Source organism: Muntiacus reevesi, chromosome 17, assembly GCF_963930625.1.
Source record: "Muntiacus reevesi chromosome 17, mMunRee1.1, whole genome shotgun sequence".
NCBI lineage: Eukaryota > Metazoa > Chordata > Mammalia > Artiodactyla > Cervidae > Muntiacus > Muntiacus reevesi.
This window is the reverse complement of record NC_089265.1, coordinates 9,759,137-9,784,635: the sequence shown is the minus strand read 5'-3', so window position 1 is coordinate 9,784,635 and position 25,499 is coordinate 9,759,137. Positions and strand designations below refer to the sequence as shown.

Genomic DNA, 25,499 nt, shown 5'->3' with positions numbered 1-25,499 from the left:
CACACGGGTCCTAGAACCAATCCCCCACGAATACCGAGTGACAACCTTGCATCAGGACCCGTTTTCACTAACTGAAAGAAACCTAAAGAGGACTTTCACTTTATGAAAAAAGGTGACAAGAGGATTCCATGCTGGTTCTGCAGCAAGCTGTTATGGAGGCAGGGCACCCCAAACAGTGAGAGTGGCCCCACCAAGCCCCTTCCTAGGAACCACACTCAGCATCTCAGCACCCAGCCCCCAGAGCTTTGAACTGAACCTGTGAGTATCTGTGCTGTATCACAACGTATTTTGTGCATCCGTTAGCAAGAGGTAATTGTTTTTTTGCCAGATACCATTTCAGTTCTCAAAAGTTTTCACAGAAATGCTCTACTTTCAGATAGCAAGGGAGACCTGTATTATTAAAGGAATGATAACCTAATCAAAAGGTACTTCTCACTTTAAAGGCAGGGGGAGAGCAGAGAGAGGGGAGAGGAAAGCCTCTCCTGCCCCCACCCCCGCCCCCAGGCACAGGCAAACGGGCTGGGTACCACTTGGGAAGTTTTCCCAGCAGTGGAGTAGGATGTAGAGGCCAGGAGAAGGGCTTGTTAACCAGGCTTTCTTAAAAGATGCCTTCTGATCATTTAAACCCAGGCAAGTACATCAAAACCTGCGTGAGAAAAGCAACCATTCAGCCAGCTCTCATAGCCGTCGGGAGGTGAAGCCTTTACCAGAGCTGGCTCCTGCTTTTATCGACAGGGAACACGTTTAGAGCAGGAAAGACAAGCTTCGAGAACAGTTCAGACTCATCACAAGATGACAGGAGGCCTGCATGCCCAACAGGGCCTGAACTCGCTGCCCTGCTCCCAGCAACGCGTCTGAACAGGAAGATCACAGTCAGACATGTGAAATTTTCAGTTTTTATTTTATTTATTTATTTATTTTTTAATTTTCAGTTTTTAAACTGCCTCCCTTTGGGTTGCTTTAAGCCTAACCCAGATTCTTCCATGCCTAGGCCATAAACCTGTACTGACAACTTATTGACCAGAGACCCATTAATATGTCTTTTGTTATCCGAACATTACTGATGAGATGTTTCAGTATTCACTGATATAACAAATCGGCAGTCACAGGCATTCAGTTCAGTTCAGTTCAGCTCAGCCACTCAGTCATGTCCGACTCTTTGCGACCCCATGAACCACAGCACGTCAGGCCTCCCTGTCCATCACCAACTCCCGGAGTCCACCCAAACCTATGTCCATTGAGTCGGTGATGCCATCCAACCATCTCACCCTCTGTTGTCCCCTTCTCCTCCTGCCCTCAATCTTTCCCAGCATCAGGGTCTTTTCAAATGAGTCAGCTCTTTGCATCAGGTGGCCAAAGTAATGGAGTTTCAGTTTCAACATCAATCCTTCCAATGAACACCCAGGACTGATCTCCTTTAGGATGGACTGGTTGGATCTCCTTGCAGTCCAAGGGACTCTCAAGAGTCTTCTCCAACACCACAGTTCATAAACATCAATTCTTCAGTGTTCAGCTTTCTTTATAGTCCAACTCTCACATCCATACATGACCACAGGCATTAGGTTCTGCAAAAATTCTCTGGTCAATAATGTGCTAATTTACACCATTTTGTTGTTGCTATTCAGTCACTAAGTCGTTTCTGACTCTTCTTGACCCCATGGACTATATATAGCCCACCAGGCTTCTCTGTCCGTGGGATTTTCCAGGCACGAATACTGGAGTGGATTGCCATTTCCTACTCCAGGGGATCTTCCTGACCCAGGTATCAAACCTGCATCTCCTGCATTGGCTAGTGGGCATTGGCAGGTGGATTCTTTATCACTGAACCACTAGAGAAGTCCAATTTATACTAGAGGAGAACCTGAAATTTTGATACACAGAAATAGCAAGAAAAGGGGAAAAACCTGTGATGCATTCAGATATGGTAGCCTTGTCCCCAAGCCCCAACTTCCACACGGGCAGTGGTCCACAAGGCCTCCTTACCCTGCATTCTGAGACCATCTACCACATCCCCTGTGGCCAGGATAAGCATCCCACTGCTTTCCTCTCTTCCTACTCCATATCCCAAACCACCTTCAGGCTAACCTAGACACCCAGCATTCCATGTTTCCAATGCAGGCTCTCCTTATTTAAGTGTCAGATGCTAGGAGAAGCCTGTCCAAACAGAATGGGCCAAATGAACTCTGCCCTCCTTAAGCATCACTGTCAAGTCTCAAAGCTATGACTTCCTGGAAATTGAGAGTTTATGACATCTACACATGAGGCTAAAAATAGGGTAGCCCTTCAGGAAAGAAATCAGGAGCCGTCAAGGATTCTCACAAGTCCACCAAGGAAATCTATCAGGGAGAGATGGGCGAAGGGGAAGAATGCTACATCTCGCATCAGAACAGAAGAGAACAGGTCAAACAGCAGGCCTGCCCCACAATACAGCAGTCTTCCAGGGAGGAATCACTCGAGCGGCTCAGTGCCAACACTGGCAAATTGGCACATAAGGACAAATATAAGACAAAACTAAAAAGTGAAACTCATAAATTAACCTGTATCTTATAAGTGAAACAAAATGTTAGTCGCTCAGTCATGTCCGACTCTTTGCAACCCCATGGACTGTAGCCCACCAGGCTCCTCTGTCTATGGGCTTCTCCAGGCAAGAATACTGGAGTGGGTTGCCATTTCTTGACCCAGAGGTCAAACTCAAGTCTCCTGTATTGCAGGCAGATTCTTTACCATCTGAGCCACTACGGAAGCCGCATATATCTTATAAGAGAAACATAAATCACTCCACCTTAGATCATACAATTTTCTAGGGCAGGGTCAACAGATATTCTGTACCAGGAAAACAAAAGTGTTCCCTGGCCAATGCACCGTGAACTTCTAAGAAATCCTTGTAACGCCCTCGGCTCTCCACAGGCACACGCAGAGTCATCCTAACAATACAGACACCAAGAGGAATGGGTGGATTCTGCAAAAAGCAACCATGATCAGAGCAAGGTTCTGGTTGTTGTAGAGACCTCACCTTCCAGACTATGTCAACATAATTAGCTGCCAAGGGGGCCTTATCTTCCCACTTACTTCAATGGAAGATCAGAAACATGTTGTTATGGGAAAAACCTTTAACAGACAACAAAAAAATGTTTATCAAAGGGAAGTTAAGATATCACAGCATCTTATCAGTTAGATGAGTATATGCTAGAGTTGGGGTGTGTGTGTGAACATATATGAATGGATTACACACACACACACACACAACCTGAGGGGAATTTCAGTCAATGATTTTCTTTCCCTTTATGATATTTTCCTGGATCTTCTTCCTGTTGACCAACCTCCTCAATCTCCTAAACTTGTAGAGTTTCCTGAGAACTTAAAACTGACTCTGTAGGACTTCTCTGGAGGTCTAGTAGCTAAGACTCTGAGTTCCCAATGCAAGGGGCTGAGGTTCAATTTCTGGTCAAGGAACTAGATTCCTCATGCCAGAACCAAGAGTTCACATGCCACAGCTAAAACTCAGTACGACCAAATAAATGAAAAATTTTTAATCGACTCCTCTCCTCCTGTGTTGCTGGTGTGGGCCCCAGGTGTTCACGGAACAGGTGTGTGATGCTCTGTCCTTCAACTGGCATTATCAGACTGCAACAGCTTCTTCCAGCAGTCTAGCCATTGATGACAAGCTTTGGGTAAAATAAGTAAATCTTATCACCTCCTTAAATTTATTTTCTAAGTAGGGAGATTACTTATGAGGGATGCTTTGTAAAGGCCACTTTCCACCTGATATAGTCAAAACTGACTCCATTATTTTCCTGTAAGCTTTTCAGAAGCTCACGATTCAGTTAGATCTCACCAACGAAAAAGTTATTCCCTGGGAGTAAGTTAGGCCAGCCAGATAACAAATTGCAAAAAAACAAGTTCAGATTCACTATAAATCTTGTCAAAGTACTAATATCCAGCTAACCCACCTTCCTCCCATATCACTCATAATGTATTTGGGGGCTTCTGCTAGCATTTTCTTTTAATTTATAAATTTGTTATGAAGTCTTTCTACTGGTTTGCATTAAGCAATTAGATTTATTTCAGACTTCAGATCGTTTCTTCCACACTAATTTACGAGGCTGAATGAGGCACTCGGAAGGGGGCTGTGAATCGGCTGAGGCCACGAGGGGATCATTTACAACTAAATGTTCCTCTACTGGCCTCGTCCAGCCTGAGTGCCTTGCTCGCTTACTCCCATGGAAAAACTTACTCAGGTGGCCAGTGAGGTTCAGTCTCACGCTCAACCATCGTCACAATGCACCAGGAAACTTCTCCCCAGAGGAGAAAACTGAGGAGAAAGAATGGAAGCCTCGGCTGCACCCAGAACCCATCTGGCCCTGCTCCTCACCAGAAAAGTTGGCCTCGCCCCCAGGAGGACTCTGTACAACCGGGCTGCAGGACAGGGACGTGAGCACCATGGCCGCCATCATCTCGTCCATTTCCACTGCATCCGACTTCCTGGATTCAGAAGGGTGAGAGTCAGAGGTTACTTCCTGACATAGCAGGTCATGTGAGCATCTTACATTCCTGGAATGTCCCTTCTAGGCCCCTACTCCGATCAGTCGGTGTGTGGTCAAGTAACAGAGTTAAATAAAGCATTCAGATCTCTCCTCATTCTTCATGAAAAGTACTCAGTTCTGAGTGTCACTGATAATACCAGTCAACCCCAGGGAAAGCAGGTTGGGCCCCATCCCACTGCTGACACCCAGAGGCAGCTCCGTTCTCCGTGGAATTCACTTCCTAACTCTCACCCTACAGTCTAAAATCAGGAATTTTATTTGAGGGAAAGGATGACATGCCCAAGCAATGAAATAAAGCAAGGGCATAAAAGACACCTGGCTAGAATTCGAAAGCACTATAATTACCTTCCTTTTCTAGCTTTATATTTAAACTTTTAAGTATTTATTTGTTTACTTAATGTTATTTGACTGTGCTGAGTCTTAGTTGCAGCACACAGTATCTTCAACCTTAGCTGCAGCACTCGGGATCTAGTTCCCTGATCAGGGATCAAACTCAGGCCCCCTGAATTAGGAACACAGAGTCCTAGCCACTGGACCACCAGGAAATCTCTATATTTAGATTTAAGGGAGAACAATTCCACTCACAAGCTCCCTTCCCCTCCCCTCAATATTAGTGATGAGATAATATGATAGCTTCTGAATGTCAACAGAATCTGGCCACATAAGCCAATGAGCAAAAAATCTCCAGAAATACTAAAATAAATCTCCCAACAAATCTCAATGCTTTATACAGCAGAGATCTATGACATTTTACATACAATTTTCTTAATCCATATAAAGTTACACTATTTGAAAATAAAATGAAAGCCATCAACAAGGTAATGCTAAAGCATGAAAAGTCAGTCTGAAATAAATTTCCAGGCGGCACTTCTATTTCAAAGGACTGTATTATACAATTTATTTTTTACAATTCAGATCCACTAAATTATACGAATGAAGCAGCTAAACCGAGACTAGTAATGTATCAGACATGTCAGCAGCCCCCTTTTTGAATGATTATTTGTATTTTTGTTTCTATAGAATGAAAGATAAATTCTTTGCCAGTGTTCCACTGAATTCACAATCACAAATGTTATTTATTGCTCTGGTCTGGTCTCAAGACACAGAATGTACTGTCAATAACAGTAACATGCACAGACACACACAGATTGTGGGGGCGGGGAGTTCGGCTGCTTACACATCTGTATTGAAGAATCTCGGGGCTTCCCTAGTAGCTCAGCTGGTAAAGAATCTGCCTGCAATGTAGGAAACCTCAGTCCGATTCCTGGGTCAGGAAGATCCCCTGGAGAAGGGATTCTCTACCCACTTCAGAATTCTAGGGCTTCCCTGGTAGCTCAGACGCTGAAGAATCCCCCTGTAATATGGGAGACCTGGGTTCGACCCCTGGGTTGGGAAGACCCCCTGGAGGAGGGCACCACAACCCACTCCAGTATTCTTGCCTGGAGAATCCATGGACAAAGGAGTTTGGCAGGCTACACTCCACGGAGTCACAGAGTCAGACACAACTGAATGACTAGGCATAGCACAGCAGAGAAGAATCTCACTAGCAGATTTTCTTTTTTTAATCTTAAGAGATCAATGTGCACTGAGTATATAACATAGAGCTTCCCTGGGGGCTCAGACAGTAAAGAATCTGTCTGCAGTGTAGGAAACCCAGGTTCAATCCCTGGGTTAGAAAGATTTGCTGGAGAAGGGAATGGCTACCCACCCTAGTATTCTGGCCTGGAGAATCCCCATGGACAGAGGAGCCTGGTGGGCTATAGTCCAAGGCGTCACAGAGTTGGACATGACTGAGCAACTGACACAATACAGTTTGTATTCTCAGAGGGAAAATTCATGTCATAAAATTCTAAAACAGGGACTTTCCTAATAGTCCAGTGGTTAAGACTCCACACTTTCAGTGCAGGGGGCAAGGGTTCAATCCCTGATTGGGGAACTAAGATCCCACATACTGTGCAGTGGGACAAAAAAATTAAAATAATTTTTTAAAACTTCTAAAGCAAAGTAAACATTTTTCATTCAAAATCAATGGTTTTAAATATCTAGCCGGGGCTCCATAATCTCTTGACTGAGTCTACTGTCTGTTTTTGCCTGGTCTGAAAGTTAAGAATGACATTACTTTTTAAAAGTTTACTTACGTATTTGTTTTTGGCTGTGCTGGACCTTCCTCGCTGTGTGTGGGCTTTCTCTAAGTTACAGCAAGCTAAGAGCTACTCTCTAGTTTGCAGGGTGCAGGCTTCTCACTGCACTGACTTCTCTGGTTACAGAGCGAGGGCCCTAGGGCACTCGGGCTCAGTAGCTGTAGTTCCCAGGCTTAGCTGTGGCATCCGCCCAGACCAGGGATCAAACCTGTGTTCCTTGCATTGTCAGGTTGGTTCTGAACCACTGAACCTCCAGGGAAGTCCCTGGCTTAACAATTTTTAAGTGGTTTTACAAATCAAAAGGAGGATATTATTTCTTGACATATGACACATGGAAATCACATGAAATTGAAATTTGAGTGTCCATAAGTTTTACTGGAGCCCAACATGCCCGCCTGTTTAAGTTCTGTCTGCAGCTGATTTCTCAAGTTCACAGCCAAGCAGAGTAGCTGTGACAGAGACCCTGTGCCCCACGAAGCCTACGTAGTATTTACTATCTGGCCCTTTCTGGATATGTTTGCTGCCTCCTGATCTAAGCCACTTTTTGCTCTCTCATCATGAAAAACTAAGAACTAATTTTAGTTTAAGCAGGAAAGGGAAAAAAGTAGCCCTCAGCCAGATGAAGTTATATATATCACTCTTAACAGAGTTACCAGGGCTTCCCTGGTGGCTCAGCGGTAAAGAATCTACCTGTTAATGCAGGAGACTCAGGTTCGATCCCTGGGTTGGGAAGATCCAAAGGGAAACTGCAACCCTCTCCAGTATTCTAGCCCAGAGAATCCCATAGACAGAGGAGCCTGGTGGGCTACAGTCCATGGAATCGCAAAACAGTCAGACAGGACTGAGCGACTAAAACAACAATCACAGATAGAGTTATGGGGAAGAAAAGATGCCCTTCTAGGTTTTTTCCCAAAAGGATGCCCTCTCACTGTATCTCATCCGACTGGTATCTTCACCAGTAGACAGACATCTGGAACACTACATTCCTTCCCCGACACAAGGCATCCCAAAGCCCCTACCTCAACACCCACATATCTTTCAGAGCCGAGGTTCTCCCACACAAACCTCTTTGGGACATCAATGTTCCTGGACACAGGCCTGTAGGCTGGCGCCTGGGTACCCTGCTCTGGAGGTGGCACCTGCGGGATGCGGCCCGGCGGCTCGGCCAGCCACACCTCCTCCGCTTTGCAGCAGATCTGTAACTTCTGGTCCAACAGCCAGACAGTCACCTTATCCTCTGCCCAGCTATGCCGCTCCACCAGTCCTGTGCACTCTTGACCCCCGTACCACACACAAACCTGGAGAGAGAAAGACAGCAGCCAGTGGTCAGCACTTGGGAGTTCTCACCCCATGTGTTCTAGGTTCTGGGACCCAGGAGCTATCTGCCACAAACTGCATTCTCTGATTCATCTTTAGTTCACACATAAGCTCCTGGGTACTTGCTTCCTACATGAACATCCAGACCAGCCAAAGTGGATCAGTTCTTACTGAAACAAATTTTTATAAATTCTTTAGATGGAGAGCGCAAGAGTATCAATTTCTGAAACTTCTTTTTTTAAACGTGGAGTCTATATACAACTAAAGTTGCTATCATCTTAAAATAGACTTATGTTTTCTGTAAGCTTCATGGTAACCACAAAGAAAAAACTCTTGTAGACATACAAAAGATAAAGAAATCAAAGCATAGGACTACCAAAAAAAAATTCAAAAAGGAAGACAGCAAGAGAAGAAAGGAACAAAGGAATTACAAAACAGGAAAAAAATTAACAAGATAGCAATACCAAGTCCTTAGCTATCACTAATTACTTTAAATGTAAATGGATTAAATTTTCAAATTAAATGAATTTGGAAACTGTATCCATCCTCTTGAGTTCTTAACCTGACTGGCCTCTAAAGTCCTATGTATCTGCTGGTTCCCAACTATTGCCTTGAATTGCTCACAACCTGCATTTTCCCCTTCAGAAAATCCTGAGTCTACCTGGAAGCAAGATGGTAGTGATGAAAATGCAGACTGACTGCTTTCAGAGTTGCCTAGCAGGTGGCAGGCCCCCCGCCTCGTGGTAAAAGAGGTCTGGACCACACAAGTCTTAAAATAGAGGCAGAAGGTAGAGCCTCTATTATCAGCTCTTTGGAAGGCAATGAAAGAGAAGCCCACTCATCTGGATCTAGCAATGATATGAGGCCAAAAGGATCTAGTGATAACACAGAGGAGCAGACACTGGAAAAGAGAATCCAAATGGCATTCCAACTAAACAGACACCTTCATCTCTTGAAACATCTCAAGGTAATTCAATGCGGCAATCTTTGTTGTTGTTGTTTAGTCGCTACATTGTATCCAACTCTTCCCAACCCCATGGACATCCCTGTCCTTCACCATCTCCCGGAGTTTGCTCAAACGCAAGTCCATTGAGTTGGTGACGCCATCCAACCATCTCATCCTCTGTCGCCCCTTCTCCTCCTGCCCTCCGTCTTTCCCAGCATCAGGGTCTTTTCCAGTGAGTTGGCTCTTCGCATCAGATGGCCAAAGTATTAGAAATTCAGCTTCAGCATCAGTCCTTCCAATGAGTATTCAGGGTTGAACTCCTTTAGGATTGACTGGTTCAATCTCCTTGCAGTCCAAGGGACTCTCAAGAGTCTTCTCCAACACAATTCAAGGGCATCAATTATTCGGCGCTCAGCCTTCTTTATGGTCCAACTCTCACATCCATACATGACTGTGGGATGCAATCTTCTCTCTCTCATAAATCTGAGCCCCTTCCCTTAATTTTTGTAAAATTGTAAACTGGGGCAGATTAAGAGAAACTGGACTCTGGCCATGCTTTGCACTGAGGTTTTGAGCAGGCTTGAGCCCAGAACTGTCATGCAGGAGCCCTGGATCTGCTAAGGATGGCTCATTCTCTTGGGAAGCCTGCTACCCAAGGGCTCAGATGGTTGCAGGGAAAAGGTCTGCACTCAAGTCAGTGCCCAGAGAGCTTCTAGCCTGTCATTTGGGACACCACTGGCCTGCTGAACCCCAGCATGGGGACGGTGGACACTTGTGTACTTGGGGATCAACCTACCTTCTGCCCGGGGTGAAAGGCCACCTGCTGGAGGCCCGAGGTGCCCGGAGCCTTGAGGACTTCCTTAGGCTGCTCCTGGCAGGACGCATCCTTGGAGGCAACAAAGGGCTGTGGAGCCGCCCCCTCCAGCAGCTCTGCCTGAGGCTCCGAGGGTGGGGCAGCCCCAGGCGGTCCCAACACCCGGGCTCCCAGAAGGGACCGCTTGCCGAGGCGCCGGGACAGGACGCTGGCCATGCTGTTGCCTTTCCTGGGGAGACAAAGGAGGCAGAGGGTCCTTTATTCGGTATCTGGGGAATCAGGAAGATGCCCCCCACACAGCCAGAGTCCATGAGTGTCCATGAAAAACGATGAGTCATTTTAAAGTAATTTTTACAACGGTTTTCTTTCTACAAAAGCTAAACACCTGTTACGAGGAGGACATTGAGAACATCCTGATAAGCAGAAAAACAAATCACCCAAGAAGAGACTTCCCAGAGAAACACCCATGCTTCCTGGACAGTGTTCCAGGCTTTCTTCTACACAATGGTTTACATACTTGCATTTCTACAAAAAACAGCATCACAGCTTAGTAAACGGGAATTTTCACTTATCCTGTGTCGGCTGTAGTGCATCATTAAATGTTATTCTACAAAAACTCTTCTGGGAGACACGGCTGTGTTTTCTTAGGCTGCTGCATCACTGCTAATTTAACAAATCCCTTATCATTGTGCCTAATGGCTGTACCCTTCGGTTGTGTTACTGAAACTTCTCTGCCCACAGCGAGCATCTTAGCGGCACCTCAGCATACACACCAAGGATCACTTTCCAGGTCAGGATCCTATTAAGATAGCGTGAAGTCAGAGCAGGGGCCTCCCCAAGTGGCTAGCAGTAAAAATTCCATCTGCCAATGCAGGAGACACGGGTTTGATCCCTGATCTGGAAAGATTCCCTGGAGAAGGAAATGGCAACCCACTCCAGTATTCTTGCCTGGAGAATCCCCATGGACAGAGGAGCCTGGAGGGCTACAGTCCATGGGGTCACAGAGTCAGACATGACTTAGCGACTGAACAACAACTAAGTTAAAAGAGGAGGGTGTCTGTCAGATACAGAATCCCACACGGAGCTGGCTTCAAAGTTGCAGACAGGAACAGAAATGAGCCACAGTGACTCTCCTTGTTTTACATGTAAGGAAACTAACCCTGGGAGCTTAAGAGGCGTATTCATGGTGATAAAGGTTGTTGGTGTCAGATAAATGAGATCTGGTGTCCTGACTCCAAACCCAGATCTCCTCACTGCCTCCTACGGCTCGGGCCACTTGAGAATTCAGGGCTGATAGAAATGCACGACCACAGGCCTGACATGGACCCGAGGAAGACTACGCCAGGCCTCTGCACGGTCACCCCATGATGGGCAGGAGCTGCTCCACAAACCGTACATATCATTTCTGCCTGCTCAGGGGTGTCAGCGCACCCTCCGCGTATCATACTCCAGAAACCAGGGTGCTGGGCAGCCCTGTCCTCTGCATTTTATGGGGGAAGAGCTAGAAAGATGACAAGACCAGACGCTTGGTGTGACGCTCCTTTGGTCAAAATCCTAATGCCTAAGAGGTGGGTTCTAACCACCTGGCACTCTATAAGCCCCAGGGCAGAGGTGATTGAGGGGGAACCCCTTGACCTTCAGGTGCCCACACCATTCCAGAAAAGAGGAAGTCAATCTTCTAGGGCCTCTGAGAATCAAAATAATCAACAAGGTTGCTCTTGGGAAATTCCACCCAGGCTCCACAGCCTGTCTGCTAATATAGTTGCAAATATGGAGGAGAAGGGTTTGGCACATTTTTATAAATGTTTTACTCAGAGCTTCACAGGCTAGAATCAGGGAGTATTGTATCTCCATCATGAATTCCCTAGAAAGCAAAGAAGAGGTAAGAAAAAGGTCAAAATCAGACCACCCTACAGAATTCTTCTCTAGGTATCTAGTGACTTTATATTCAGTAACACTCTATTGGAAAGCTTTGCTATGCATGTCATCAAAAGGAAGAAAAACATAAAAAGTAAATTCTTCACCACTATAAAAAAAAAAAAAGGGTCCACTCAGTCACCTACTGTCATCTGCACGCATCAAGCCAAAAACAAGAACCTCTAACTCTCACTTTAAGCACTTCCCAGGTGGCGCTAGTGGTAAAGAACCTGCCTGCCAATGCAAGAGACACAGGTTGGATCCCTGGATGGGGAAGCTCCCCTGGAGAAGTGAATGGCAACCCACTCCAGTATACTTGCCTGAAGAATCCCATGGACAAAGGCGTCTGGCAGGCTACAGTCCATGGGTTGCAGAGTCAGACATGACGGAGTGACTGAGCACTCAGGCGGACGCACACGCGTGTGCACACACACAGAGTTAGTCACTTGGCTGTGTCGGAATCTGTGTGATCCCATGCACAGTAGTCTATCAGGCTTCTCTTTCCACGGGATTTCCTAGGCAAGAACACTAGAGTGGCTTGCCAGTCCCTTCTCCAGGGGGTCTTCCCGGCCCAGGGATGGAACCCAAGCCTCCTCTGTTGGTCGGCAGGTTTCCTGTCACTGAGCCCCCAGGGATGCCCATAACCCGCTGTTCAATGTCGCTGAGCTGTAAGAAAAGCCACAGTGCCACTTAGAGACGTCAGATGGCAGCAACCACCCAGAGAAAGAAAGATCCCTGCTCTTGACCAAAAAAAAAAAACACAAAAAACACAGTGGCCACCCCCAGTTTCCACAGCAGGAAGTTTGAGGTTTCTACCACCGAACATGAAGAAAGGGTAGTATTTCCAAAATTCCTGGGCTTCCAGTCTTCAGACGGAGCCTGAAATATTTGGCTACCAGTCTCTGATGATGTTTTTTTTTTTTCTAAGTCTTCTTTTTTTTTTTTAACGTAAAGAACACTTTTCATTTGGTTTGTGAAGCTGCACCTTCCAAAGCCTGCTGGATTTGCACAGCTGGTGAACATGCCCACTTCCGGCTTCTTTCCACATGCATTCTCTGGCCTTTCTCCTTTGACTGGCCTGAATTCCACCCTGAAATACATTTTATGATTTGCTTTATTTATAGTGCACTCAAATCTTAATTTTTAAAAGCAGAAGAGAAAGAAGGAAGGGAAACTGCCTTTATTAAATGCCCAATAGTATGAACTTTCACAAACTGTATCTAATTTAATCCTCAGAACAACTTAAGACAAACATATGGTCTTTTATTTCTGATGAGGAAACTGCGCCACTGCCAGCTTAGGTTGCCAAGGCAACACAACCATGAAAGGCAGTCCCAAGGGACTGAACTCTTGCCTTGTTGGTGTCAGAGGGCATGATACTGCCATTAGTCCAGTAAGTATGAGAGCTCTCAAAAGAAAACACTCAAGTTGCTTCTGACCCACATGGTATTTTTTTCCCTATGTCAGTGAACCTCAATAGGAAAAAAATAAAGCAAAACCAAACAAAATCCAGCTCCCAATCCTGCAAGTTTCTGCATCCATCTCCTGTGCTTTTTTCTTTCCTTGAAAATCCCCTTTCCACTTGCACCTTAGCTTCCTACCTACAAAATAAAGGCCAGTGCTTTCCTCTGATCTTGTTTAACAGTCCAGATCACTGTTGATCATTTAGTGGTCTGGGAAGAACTTTATATGCATATTGCCCTCACGAGGGCGCAGAGAGATATGGAATCAATCCCAAAAGTTAAGGAAAATTTGAGCCAAATTTACACTGGGGATTGATAGCATGGAAGTAAAACAATGTAGGCTGGGTGGGATGGCCAAGTGTGTTGACCAGCATTGAATCTGGAACACGGCTCAGGAGATAACACCACTCTGCAAATCCTTCAGGAATTGAGAAGTGAACTCAAACACCTACAGAGGTGTGCCAGGCTTCCCAGGAGGCACTAATGGTAAAGAACCCATCTGCCAATACAGGAGAGTAAGAGACACATGTCTGATCCCTAGGGTTGGGAAGATCCGCCGAAGGTGGGGATGGCAACCCATCCTGGAGAAATCTTGCCTGGAGAATCCCATGGACAGAGGAGCCTGGCGAGCTACGGTCCAAGAGTCGGATATGGCTGAAGTGACTTAGCACGCACACACGCACAAAGGTCTGCCATGCGGCCAGGCAGAGGTGCCAGGTTAATATGGAATTTGCCAGGGACTTTCCAGGACTGCTTGTCACTTTATACCTTAGACTAAGGGTCCCAATTCTACCCCAGTATGTTTCTATCAATATAACCACTGCCTCCTTCAAATCTGCCTTCCCTGATCTCTACTTTCTACTCACTTCCCTATTAGTTCCTTTCTTCAGCGCTATGAACAGTCCATACAAGCCAGTCAGTCCCTAATTTGCCACAGGGTTCTGGTATCATAAAGAGAAATCAAGAAACATCTATTTCAGGGTAACAATAACAGTGTTTCGACAAGTAGGCAAATCCAACTTTACAATGTTACATTCTTGAGTTATGGAAGTCCTTGACTAAAACATAAACTCATGCTAAAAAAGACTTCCTGGCTGATGTAGAGGTTTAAGAGAACCTGCTTCTCTTTGCTTCTCACCCCCTCCGCTGTCCCCGCTAGGGCGCGGTTGGCTACCGGAGAAGATGTATTTTGGTCCATGTCCAAAAGGGGTGAGCCCTTTTCTAAGCTCAGCAAACATCTTCTGATGTGCTAATAGCTCTTAATGAGGACATCTGCCATCAGTTTAGTAACTGGAACAGACAGAAGAAGAAAACAAGCCCTCTCTGAGGTTCTAAGCTGCAAATTGCCATTTGACATGTGACTGTTGCCAGACAACCCCTCGTCTCAGCACATCCACGTGTGTGTGTGCACGCCCTCACGCACAATGGTTGCTCTCTTTAGCTTCCCGTGGCAACAAGCTATGATGTCACCGAGAGCACTTGCAGGACAGAGGTCACAGTCAAACTGACTCATTACACAACCAAAGGGTTTTTTTGGGGGGTGGGGGAGTTGTTTTGTTTTTCTGTTTGCTTTTGTCATTAAAGAGGGTGAGGCTTGGAGTAAGACTTCCATATGCCAAAGCGTGGAAGACTGCTGCTTCTCTAATGAACAATTTGGGGACCAAGGGGAGGGGCGTCACTCCTCTGCTGAGATTCCCCACTAAACCTCAGCTTTCTATTTTATGATCTCCCTGGGTAACCACTGCACAGAGCAATGATTTGAGTTTTTAGATCTTTGCCTAATATTTCACATATTGCTCTTAATTTGTTATCAGTGTTGCTATTATTTTCTTTTAAATCTGTAAAGTTTTCACTTAATGTCTTCCTTCCATGTGACATTCTAAGCTCATGTAAAGGTCAAAAATGCTGCAGCACACATCTTTTATTGCCTAATGGAATTCAGTGGAGAATAGGATAATTCATTGGTCCCAAACAATTCATTTTTCAGCAATCCTTGCCCAGGGATGATCTCTGTTGAGAGATGTTTCATGCGTCCACAGCATCCTGATGATTATACGCAAATATGTCTGTGGTCCTCATCATCTGAACCTTGCTTGGCAGAAGGAAGCAAGTTGTCATATTTTGTCCTCACTGCCCAAATGCTACCTGGTTTTCAACCTTTATTTTCTTCTGGGTGCCTTCTCCAGGAAAAGTAAAAAGAAAGAAAAACACCTTACTTCACTGAGCATATATTGATTATTTCTTCCCAGAGGACTTTCTTCTCAGCCTGGTCTTGGACAGAAAAATCTCCAAGAGTAGCCAAGGGCCTATGCCAAAACATCTAGGTCTCTCAAGTTACACATCAGGCCCTGTAACACCATTTTTTAAATGTGTACTGTGCATTTTAGGTTTTTCATGATATGAGCTTAAGATCATAGCACTGAGCATATTAGTAACTGATTCAATGCCAAGATTCCTAAATCTGCTGTTCAGAGAATGACCATGTGGATTCTCAAGTCATCTTAATCGCTGTCTTCATCTGAAGGTTTTTAAAAACCGGATTATACTGTCTCAATGTATAACAGTTTAGACTGCTGGTGAAATTAAAATTAGGTGATCAGGATTGGCAGGGATCTTAAAGGCTGCCCATCTCCCCCTCAGGGCTGGATCTTCTCCACAGCATCTCCTGTAACTGAGTGCCCAGCCTTCCCATCGTTGAGTAATAGAAGTAACAGCAAAATGGAAGGGGAAAATTAGGGCCCCACACAGCAGTGCTATTTTCATATCCCAGCATATGGGCTGCAGAAACAGGTCACCTGATCTGGTTACCCTGAATTTTCTCCAGCAAACAATAAATGACCCCAATCCACAAATACTTTTGTTGGTCTGACTGCACAAGAGCCATTCAAGTCAAGTAAAAGAGACCATTCTGTTTATGCTGCCCACAGGGAAGGAAAGGGTTTTCACAGTTCAGCCCAGGAACAACTGTACTTCCTCTTCCTTCACACCTACCTCCTCATCTGCTTACAAAACCAGCAGTGCCCTTTATTCACGGCTCTGTCATGCATGCACTACTCTGCGTGAAACGCAGGGCTCGGGGACCTGAAACTCCAAGGGGCTCCATCTCCCCAAGACAGCAAGCCCCTGCTTATCCCATTACATGCATGATTTTGAACAGATGTTGCTATTCTCATAAGAAAGGAAAGCCCCAGATTAAAAAATTATATGTTGTGCATTTCCCTGGTGGTCCAGTGGTTAAGAAGCCACCTGCCAACGCAGGAGATGCGGGTTTGATCCCTGGTCTGGGAAGATTCCACACGCCATGGAGCAACAAAGCCCATGCGTCACAACCGCTAAAGCCCACGCGTCAACAGGCTGTGCTCCACGATGAGAAGCCACCTCAAGGAGAAGCCCTTACGTAGCAACCAAGACACAGTGCAGCCAAAAATAAATCAGTAAAAATGTTAAAAATAAAATACAGTTAAAAAAATAATGTGTTGTAAGAAATAAGACCTACTACTTATCCTAAAATGATCGGCAGATGTCAAAAGTAAGGGTAGCATTTTAGCATTTAGACTCAGTTCTAAGAAAGTACAGTAAGTCCCCTATATACAAACAAGCTCCGAAAGAGCGTTCGTAAGCCCAACATGTTCGTAAGTCTAACAAAGTTAGCCTAGGTATCCAGCTAACACAATCAGTTATACAGTGCTGTACTGTGATAGGTTTATGATTTTTTTTTTGGTTTATGATATTTTTCACACAAATAGTACATAAAAAACAAACACTCACAAAAAAAGAAAATTATTTTTAATCCTACAGTACCTTGAAAAGTCACTAGTACAGTACAACAGCTAGCACTTAACAGTACCAGGTACATCACCGCTGCTTTTACACTTGCTTTCGGATGTGTGCATGCTAAATCGCTTCAGTCATGTCAGACTCTGCAACCCCATGGACCATAGCCTGCAAGGTTCCTCTGTCCATGGGATTTTTCCAGGCAAGAATACTGGAGTGGGTTGCCATGCCCTCCTCCAGGGCATCTTCCTGACCCAGGGATCAAACCCAAGTCTCTTATGTCTCTTGCATTGGCAGGCTGGTTCTTTACCAGTAGCATCCCCAGGGAAGCCCTCCTTTTGGACATCCTGGGGTTCAAATAAAAATACTATACTCTGTAAAGTACACAAAAGTCAACCACTTGTAGAGGACATGCGCACGTGACAAGGCATGCCAGACACGTGAACTCATTAATGAGGTGAAACATGAGAATACACGTTCACATCTTTGAAAGTTCGCATCTTGAAGGTTCGTGTGTAAGGGACTTATGCAGTGTGTTCTTGAAAACAGTAGAGCATGCTGTCTAAGGAAGCAGGGATAAGTAGAAGCACGCCTACAAACGTGCCGGGCGAGGTGGAGGGCTGGGCCAGCACTGTTTTCCTCCCTGCGCGGGGCACGCACGCACGTGTATGCATGTGGGGGCCTGCACTGTGGTTAAACCTGATTCGGCTGGACCAAAACTATGTGAGAGTTCCCGTAGGAGGCAGGGAGATGCCTGACTGCTGACTCGGCAGTCTAGCCAGAGCCAGCGGGCAGGGGGAGGTGGGGAGAACCGGCCTCAGAGCACTGACAGTTCCCTTCAGTAGTTTGCAGGGAAAGCTTCCCACCTGCACATTAACCCAAACCACCCAGGAACATCTGAATGGCGCTCGGGTTTCCATGTACTTTGATACACACATCTGGGGGCTTCCCTTTTTCCCTGACCTCCCAGCAACTCAAGAAAACATGGAGGGACAATTTAATCCCAACTTTATAGCTGAGAAAACTGAGGCTCCTCCCGAAGGCCACTGCTTTGCTGACCTACTCAGCTGGGATGCCTACAGCTTTTCCTAGCTCATCCCTGGACTCACTCTCTCTTCCCTGAAACTGGAGACCCTGAAGCAGGACAGGGGCTCAGATGGAAGGGCTTCGGAGTTCCCTGGGGCCTTCGCCTTGCCTTGTCTGATCCTCACAATGCTGTGAGGAAGGAAGTGTGAGCTTCATTGGGAAGAAGGGATCTATCAGGGGTGCTTGTGTGTATGCACGCTCAGTCGCTCAGCTGTGTCTGAGTCTTGGCGGCCCCTTGGACTTGCCCGCCAGGCTCCCCTGTCCACAGGATTCTCCAGGTGAGAATACTGGAGTGGGCTGCCATACCCTTCTCTAGGGGATCTTCCTGACTTAGGGACTGAACCCGTGTCTCCTGTACCAGCAGGCAAGTTCTTTACCACTGAGTCACCGGGGAAGTCTATCAGAGGCACTTACAATTATGAAAAGGGAAAACTGGCATCATAAGAACCACCTTCCCAAATCTAAAGCACAGAGGAGAGAATTTCAAACGCCTAACAGGGACTTCCCTGGTGGGCCAGCGGCTCAGACTCCAAGCTCCCAAGTGCAGGGGGCCCTGGCTGGATCACTGGTCATCAGAGAACTAGATCCCACCTGCCGCAACTAAGACCCAGCACAGCCGAATAAATAAGTATTTTTTTTAAAATAAATAACAATTTAAAACAAAATGCGTAACAACATGGAACCCCTTAGGTAAGTCCCTGAGTGGTGCATACCCCAGAAAGGGAAGCTGTGTGATTGTGACGCCCGAAATGCTGATCCCGAGACACAGGGGCCCCTTGTGCTCCTGCCCCTCTGAAGGCAGAGATATGCAGGCTCTATTTCTTCACTGAAGTGGTTAAAGCAGAAAAACCATGTGGAACTCAGCAGTCATTTGAATGAATAATCACCTACCCTGGCTATCCTAAATAAACAGACTGGAGGCGGGGGGCCAGGGGTGGTGCCAGGGGGGTTGCAGGGAAGGTGAGGGTCACCTGGTGACTTTCCTGGCCAGAATCAATAGGTAAGAAGGCAGGAGCCCTCTCCCAGGGTGGACAGTCAGAGCACACACGGCTGCAGGTACCCAAGAAAGCAGCCACCTGGTCTGGGGCCGGGCCAGGAGTGGGCGAGCCAGATTTACGGATGAGAAGCCATGCGCAGGCAGGTAAGAATGGGCCAAGCGGAAAAGGGAAACAGGGACGGGAAGGGCCCAAACACCCCTCCGGAACCCAAGTCTCAGCTGGGAGCCACCGGAGCCAAACACAACCCGGGACAAAAAAAAGTGCAATCTTGGAAATTACAGGTAATGAGACAAGGAACATGCTGCTGGAATGACAGAACATTCTGCTGGCCGATAACACTTAAAAACTTGAAATAAGAGCTAGATAATGAACAGAACTGGTTCTAAGACCAGAATGGCTGACTGGCCAAGGGAACAGACGTGTCTGGTCAGAAGGACCGTACTCCGCTTCTGCAGATCTACCTTTTTTGGGGGGCGGCGGGGAGGGCTGTGCCATGCAGGACCTCGTTCCCTGACTGGGATCGCACCCTGGCCCCCTGTATCGGGAGCTCAGAGTCTTAACCACTGGATCACCAAGGAGGTCCTTCCACGGATCAATTTTTCATCTAAATTTTGCCTCCACTCTGACTGCCCGCTTCCCAGTACATGTCTCCTGTTTCAGCGTGGGGGCAGCTCCCCCATACTGTCACTCTGGCACCTTCTCCTGGGAGACCACCCTTCACTCCTGGGACTGGAGCACTGTCCCCAAGGGCCACTCGAATGCGTCCCATCCCCCAGGAGCTCTGTGGCCCAGGGGAAAAAAAGGCTCGATACACCTGACTAACTGAAACTGGCTCCTCAAAATGGAACCAGAGAAGCCGAGTCTGGGCACACGGCCAAGGGCACCGCTTCAGGAAAGGCGCACCAGGCGAGCCCGTGACCTTGACCTGTGTGACGTCTGGCAACAAGCCACCACCTCAGAGCCTCAGTTTCCTGCCTCACCGTGGAAGATGAGAACCCTTCCCAGCATCTGGAAGGAGCTCCACAGACGTGTCGCCTCCTCTGCTGCCTGATTTCACACTGGCACGAGACGGCTAACAGACACGGCCGGCCACTTGGACAGCTTAGCAGCCACAGCCCAGCTGGCACCTGGGACCCGAGGTTGTGAAAGGGTATTCAACCAGAATCAGTGATGCAGCTACTAACTCTAAAGGGAATCAAGAAGTTGGCCGTGGGGACTTCCCTTGTGGTCCAGTGGTTAAGACTCCTCGCTTCCAGGGCAGGGGGCATGGGTTCAATCCCTGGTCACAGAATTAAGATCTCACATGCTGCAAGACACAGTCAACATTAATGTATAATAATATAATATTATATTATATATTATATTTTATTATACATAAGTATGTTATTTATATATTTACATTGTATATAGTATTTATAAATAATATATATTTATAATATATAATTATATATTATATAATATTATTTATTACAAAATAATAAAATATTTTTTTTAAAAGTTGACCATGAGTGAGCTGCTGATTAACTGAAATCACAACGGAACTGATTTCGGCAGGCAGGGGAACTGAGAAATCCAACATATTCCACTTAGAGGCCAGCTGGCCATGGGGAACTAACCCCAGGGCTCCCAGCTTCGAGCTCAACACCCAGCTGGCCGGCGCTGCCCTGAGCCCAAAGCAGGGCCCACGTGACTGGCCCCTCACCTGGCTCTCAGCACACAGTTCCAAGCCTGCCCTCCTCCTCCCCGCCAAAATCTCCATCTTGGTGGCCTGCCCGGAGCGGTTCAAGGCCCGCTGCCAAGCCTCTCCGAGGCGGAGCGTGACCAGCGTGACCAGCCTCTGCGAGCAACCTCCCGAATCTGACACCTCGGTCCCAGATCCCCGCTGCCTGGATCTGGACACGCGTTCACCTGTGCAGACCCACCCAGCACACACGGCAGCGCCAGCTCAGCGGAAACCCAGGGAGAGCGGCACCGCCGGACCCAAGCACCTGCGAGCTAAAATAACCTGCTGCCGCTAAACATGTGCGCCAGGCTCCTGCCCGGGAGCTGAACGGAACGGCGAAGGAGCCCCAGCTTCAGACGCTTCTTTCAGAGAACTTTAGGTCTCACTGAACTCCACTTGCATCCCACACCCAGCTCGTGTTTACTAAAGCACTTCATATGCTCAAGAGTGACAGTCCTAGATCTGTGCAGGACAATTAGATGAATGGATCAGAATCTGCTTCTTTCAGAAGGCAAAAAAAAAAAAAATAATTCAGCAATCTGAAACCAAAGCCCAGTTTTAAAAAAGATGGTTTTTAGGATGAAGCTCATAAACATAGATGACTATGTACGTTAATATTTTCAGTGCTTGACACAGTTAAGTCAAAATAAAATGTTATGGGTCAAAAAAAAAAATCTGCTGAGTGACTGGAGGGTGAGGGAGACAAACACATTTCCTCCAGAAAACAGAAAGTCAGCCTAAGTGAATACCATATAGAAGATGGTTTAAATGAATACACTGTGAAAATGGGCACAGTGAGGGAGAGGGTTTGCCCCAGGCCCAAACCACCAAGGAAGTGGCTTTCACTGGAGTGGCCATTTATGGAATTTGCAGCTTCCCAGGTAGCTCAGTGGTAAAGAATCCGCCCGCCAATGTGGGAGATGCAAGTTTGATCCCAGGGTCGAGAAGATTCCCCTGGAGAAGGAAATGGTAACCCATTCCAGTATTCTTGCCTGGGAAATAGCATGGACAGAGGAGCCTGTCTGTTGGGCTACCATCCACAGGCCACAAAGAGTTGGACATGACTGAGGACGCGCACACACACGCCCTGAGGATGAGTTCAAAGGCTGCAGAGAGATGAACAAACAGGCTAAATGAGTGGGCATTTCTGTCTGAGCTCAGGATATCTGGGCATCCACTCTCGGGTGTTTTTCCTGAAATGGACAGAGGATGAGAGCACATTCGCTGGTGACTGAGCCAAAGTAACAGAGTTAATGTGGACCAAACGGAAGGCCCAGCGGGCCCACACACACGCACCCTGAGAAAAGAGAACGACCCTGGCACGTGGTGGGTCGCCGCAGCGGCTGCCTAGCACTGCTAAGTCACTGCTGGCCCCTGGGACCACAGGGAACCCCACCCCAGGTCAGGCAGGCAGGGAGACTGACTTAGGGCCACGCAGACAACTAGACTCTTTTGAGAGGAAAGGCCCCGGGGTGTTCACAAGACCCCAGATCACGTCTATCTGCTTCATCAGAACTGTCTGAGCGAAGGGCAAGAGAAACCCAGCATTCTGTCCATCCTGCAGCCTTTCGAAGACTACAGTTCTTCAGGAATGTTCCGAGAGCTATCACTACTCAAAGACAGAAGGGCTAGCCACTGGCTATGCATTTCACAGACTGTATCTCACTTCATCCCTCACGATAGCACCACGAGATAAGCAGTATCACCGCCTCCACTTGACAGATGAGGAAACGGCGACATGGGAAGGTGGAGCAACATTCCCAAGGCCACAGAGCTAGGAAGTGACAGAACCACTCTGCTGGACAGCAGAAACTGACACAGTGCTGGGAATTAACTATGCTCCAGGACAACCTTTTAAAAAAGAAAGTGTTCCCTGGTGGCACAGTGGGGAAGAATCCACCTGCCAATGCAGGAGGGCTGGGTTTGATCCCCGGTCAGGGAAGAAAGATCCTGCACGACGCAACTAAGACCCAGAACAACCAAATAAATAAAAAAAATAAAAAACAAAAGAAGATCCCCTTCCAAGAGATTCTGATCCCCCAGGTCGGAGAGAAAAGCCCAGGAAAGAATGGGAAAGGAAACCTTCAGGGCTAAGTTCCATAAACGTGAGCCTTAAAAAAGGCATGGAGCTCTGGGTGGTGATGAGACGAGATTACAGGGAAAACTTCGCTCAAGGAGGGGAAAAACTGACAGTAACGCTGGCCACTGACGAGGGCAGTGTAATACATTTAAGGGGGGAGGGGAAACAAATCATGGAAGAGCTCTGACATAGGGACTCTGTCTGTGTAGACTGGATTGTCATCCTGCTGTGGTCACAAAGTCGAAAAAACAAATCGTCTTGTCCAGCACCGATGCAAAAGTACTAAACCAAAAGGAAACACGCTACCCACCGCCACCTATAAACTTAAGAGAATCATCCACTCTGGGGACACAGGTGGCTGCCCATGGAGAAAGAACTTGTGAAACCCCAGGACAGTCAGCTCAGTGGGCTGTCATGGGGAGGGCACACTCAAACGACCAGGAAGATTAAGGCCAGTGAGCCCTGGGAGAGTCTAGCAAGTGAGAGATACGATAGGGTCCCAACTTTGACCGAGGCAGGTCAACACCCCCAAAGAAGGCAATATAAATTGCCTTACTGGGTTTGGACAACTGTGTGAGTGCAATCAGTGGGGGGGGCCCCTGCAGTCAGAACCAGCACTGTTTTCTAACCTGTGCGTAAGAAATCTGAAGGCAAATGCATGTAGGATGATTAAGGTTGCAACGGGACCTTGCCCTCACCAGCTGGGTGATGAGTGGCACCAGTATGCTCCGTTCAAAATGGACAGAGCCAAGCCCTCACTTGCCACACACCCTCCTACACACATGGGTTTGGCCTGACGATGACTTTTCTCATCTTCCAGGAGTTCTCAGAGATCTAGAGATGATGGGAAGAAGGGTAAACACAGACAGACACACTCCATCCTTCTCCAAGCACAGTGGAACTGCTAACAGGAGTAACAGACAGTCTTCTAGGTTTTTTTAAGAACACAAAAATGCTTCCACAGGCCTGACCCTTGGCTTGTGTGTTGAAGTCACACTTTGTATTCTAAAGATGGACAGAGAACCATCACAGATGGGTTGAAGGTCTCCAGCTAGGGAGCGAACTGGGTTTAGAATTTATCATCTAGGGGCCACCACTGCTGCTCATCCGGTCAGCGATTCTTCTCCAACACACAGGTCAAAGTCCTCGGGGAACCAGACCCAACGGACTGTGGGGTTCAACGGACTCTTCCCAACACCCAGCCTCCCAGCCAAACTGCATACTCGCACACCCTTGGGCCTGCCCCATTCTTAGAAAACAACTGCTTTGTGTCTGAGCCCACCTGAAGAACTTCTGGCCTACATCAAGCCTAAGCTCAGAACCGACCCTGTAATGATGGTCTTTATTAATATTTAAAATTAAAGTGTCAGGACTTCCCTGGTGGTCTAGTGGCTAAGATTCTGCATTCCCAATGCAGGGGGCCCAGGTTCCATCCCTGGTCAGGGAACTAGTTCCCATGTGCCTCAACCAAAGATTCCACATGCCACAACTGAGACCCAGTGCAGCCAAATAAAGAAATAGAAAAATAAAAATTAAAATTAAAGTACCCTGTTACCCAGCAAGTCCCCTTTCTCAGTATCTATCCTTGATCACATATGTGACAAACAGCATGTCTGACCATGTTTACTGTAACAGCATTCGTATCAGTAGGGGATTTGGAAATAACTTCAATGGCCATCAATTAGGCTAAATTAAACAACTGTTTGGGTGTATGCTAAGTTGCTTCACTCATGTCCAACTCTTTGCGACCCCATAGACTGTAGCCCACCAGGCTTCTCTGTCCATGGGATTCTCCAGGGAAGAATACTGTAGTGGGCTGCCATTCCCTTCTCCAGGGGATCTTCTCCACCCAGGGATCAAACCCACATCTCTTATGTCTTCTACATTGGCAGGCAAATTCTTTACCACTAGCGCCACCTGGGAAGCCCACAAACAATGGTTTAGGCTTCTGGTTCTAAGGAAGGTTATGCAGGAGGTAAAATCAGTGAAACCTATCCACAGTGACAGAAAGCCATCACCAAGATGTAAGGGGGATGGGGGGAGCACAATACTACTGGCGGTGCACTTTTTTTTTAGTTCTACAGGTATAAATGCAGGTATGTTAAGCATCTGAGAACACCAACAAACTCGTAACAGTGGTTAACCTCTGGGGAAGGACTGGGATTACGAGTGGTTGTTAAGGAAGATTTGGTTTTGCTCTGGAAGGTTTGCACTTTCTTTTTTCCTACAGAGAATGTGTTCCTATACTACCTGTGTAATGAAAATTCCATTTCACCATGTGACTTTTTTTTAAAAAAGAAACTGACCTTGTTCCATACATTTCAGTCCTATGTTTGGGGGCAATTTCTACCTGAATCTGCCACACAATTCCCTGGGAGGCTGAAGGCAGAGTGGTGCAAAGCAGTGGGCTTTGCAACACAGATCTTGCTTTAAGTATTAGAATCCCAACTCTGTGACTCCGTGGATGGTTCAATTTATACGCCAGTTCAGGGAAGAGGCAAGAGAAAGGCATGTCAGAGGGCCTCTGGGTAATTTAAAGGGATGTCCTAGGAAAGATTTCAGTTGTTCGAGTTGAGCATTCCAGCTGTCCAACATCTCACACACACACACACACACAGACTCGCCCATAATGGCAGCGCTCACCCAACCACACGTAATCCACACTAGGGCCCCTAGCCAACCAGCTGTGCTTCAGA

The 25,499-nt window shown here is 46.9% G+C and overlaps 1 protein-coding gene and 1 non-coding gene across 4 annotated transcripts in view; one reads left to right on the top strand and one right to left on the bottom strand.

Annotated features, from left to right (window-relative positions):
- Positions 1-25,499, bottom strand: part of ZNF395 (zinc finger protein 395) — a 48,373-nt gene that overhangs the window by 9,399 nt on the left and 13,475 nt on the right. For all 3 annotated transcript variants that reach the window (XM_065908030.1, XM_065908032.1, XM_065908031.1), the window contains exons 2-4: positions 9,745-9,991; positions 7,751-7,983; positions 4,373-4,482 (exon numbers count right to left, since the gene is read on the bottom strand). In XM_065908030.1, the coding sequence (XP_065764102.1) occupies positions 4,373-4,482; positions 7,751-7,983; positions 9,745-9,991 (590 nt within the window). The remainder of the gene's footprint in view (positions 1-4,372; positions 4,483-7,750; positions 7,984-9,744; positions 9,992-25,499) is intronic.
- Positions 24,178-24,250, top strand: TRNAG-CCC (transfer RNA glycine (anticodon CCC)). Its single transcript has one exon. It is a non-coding gene; the product is annotated as a tRNA-Gly (tRNA).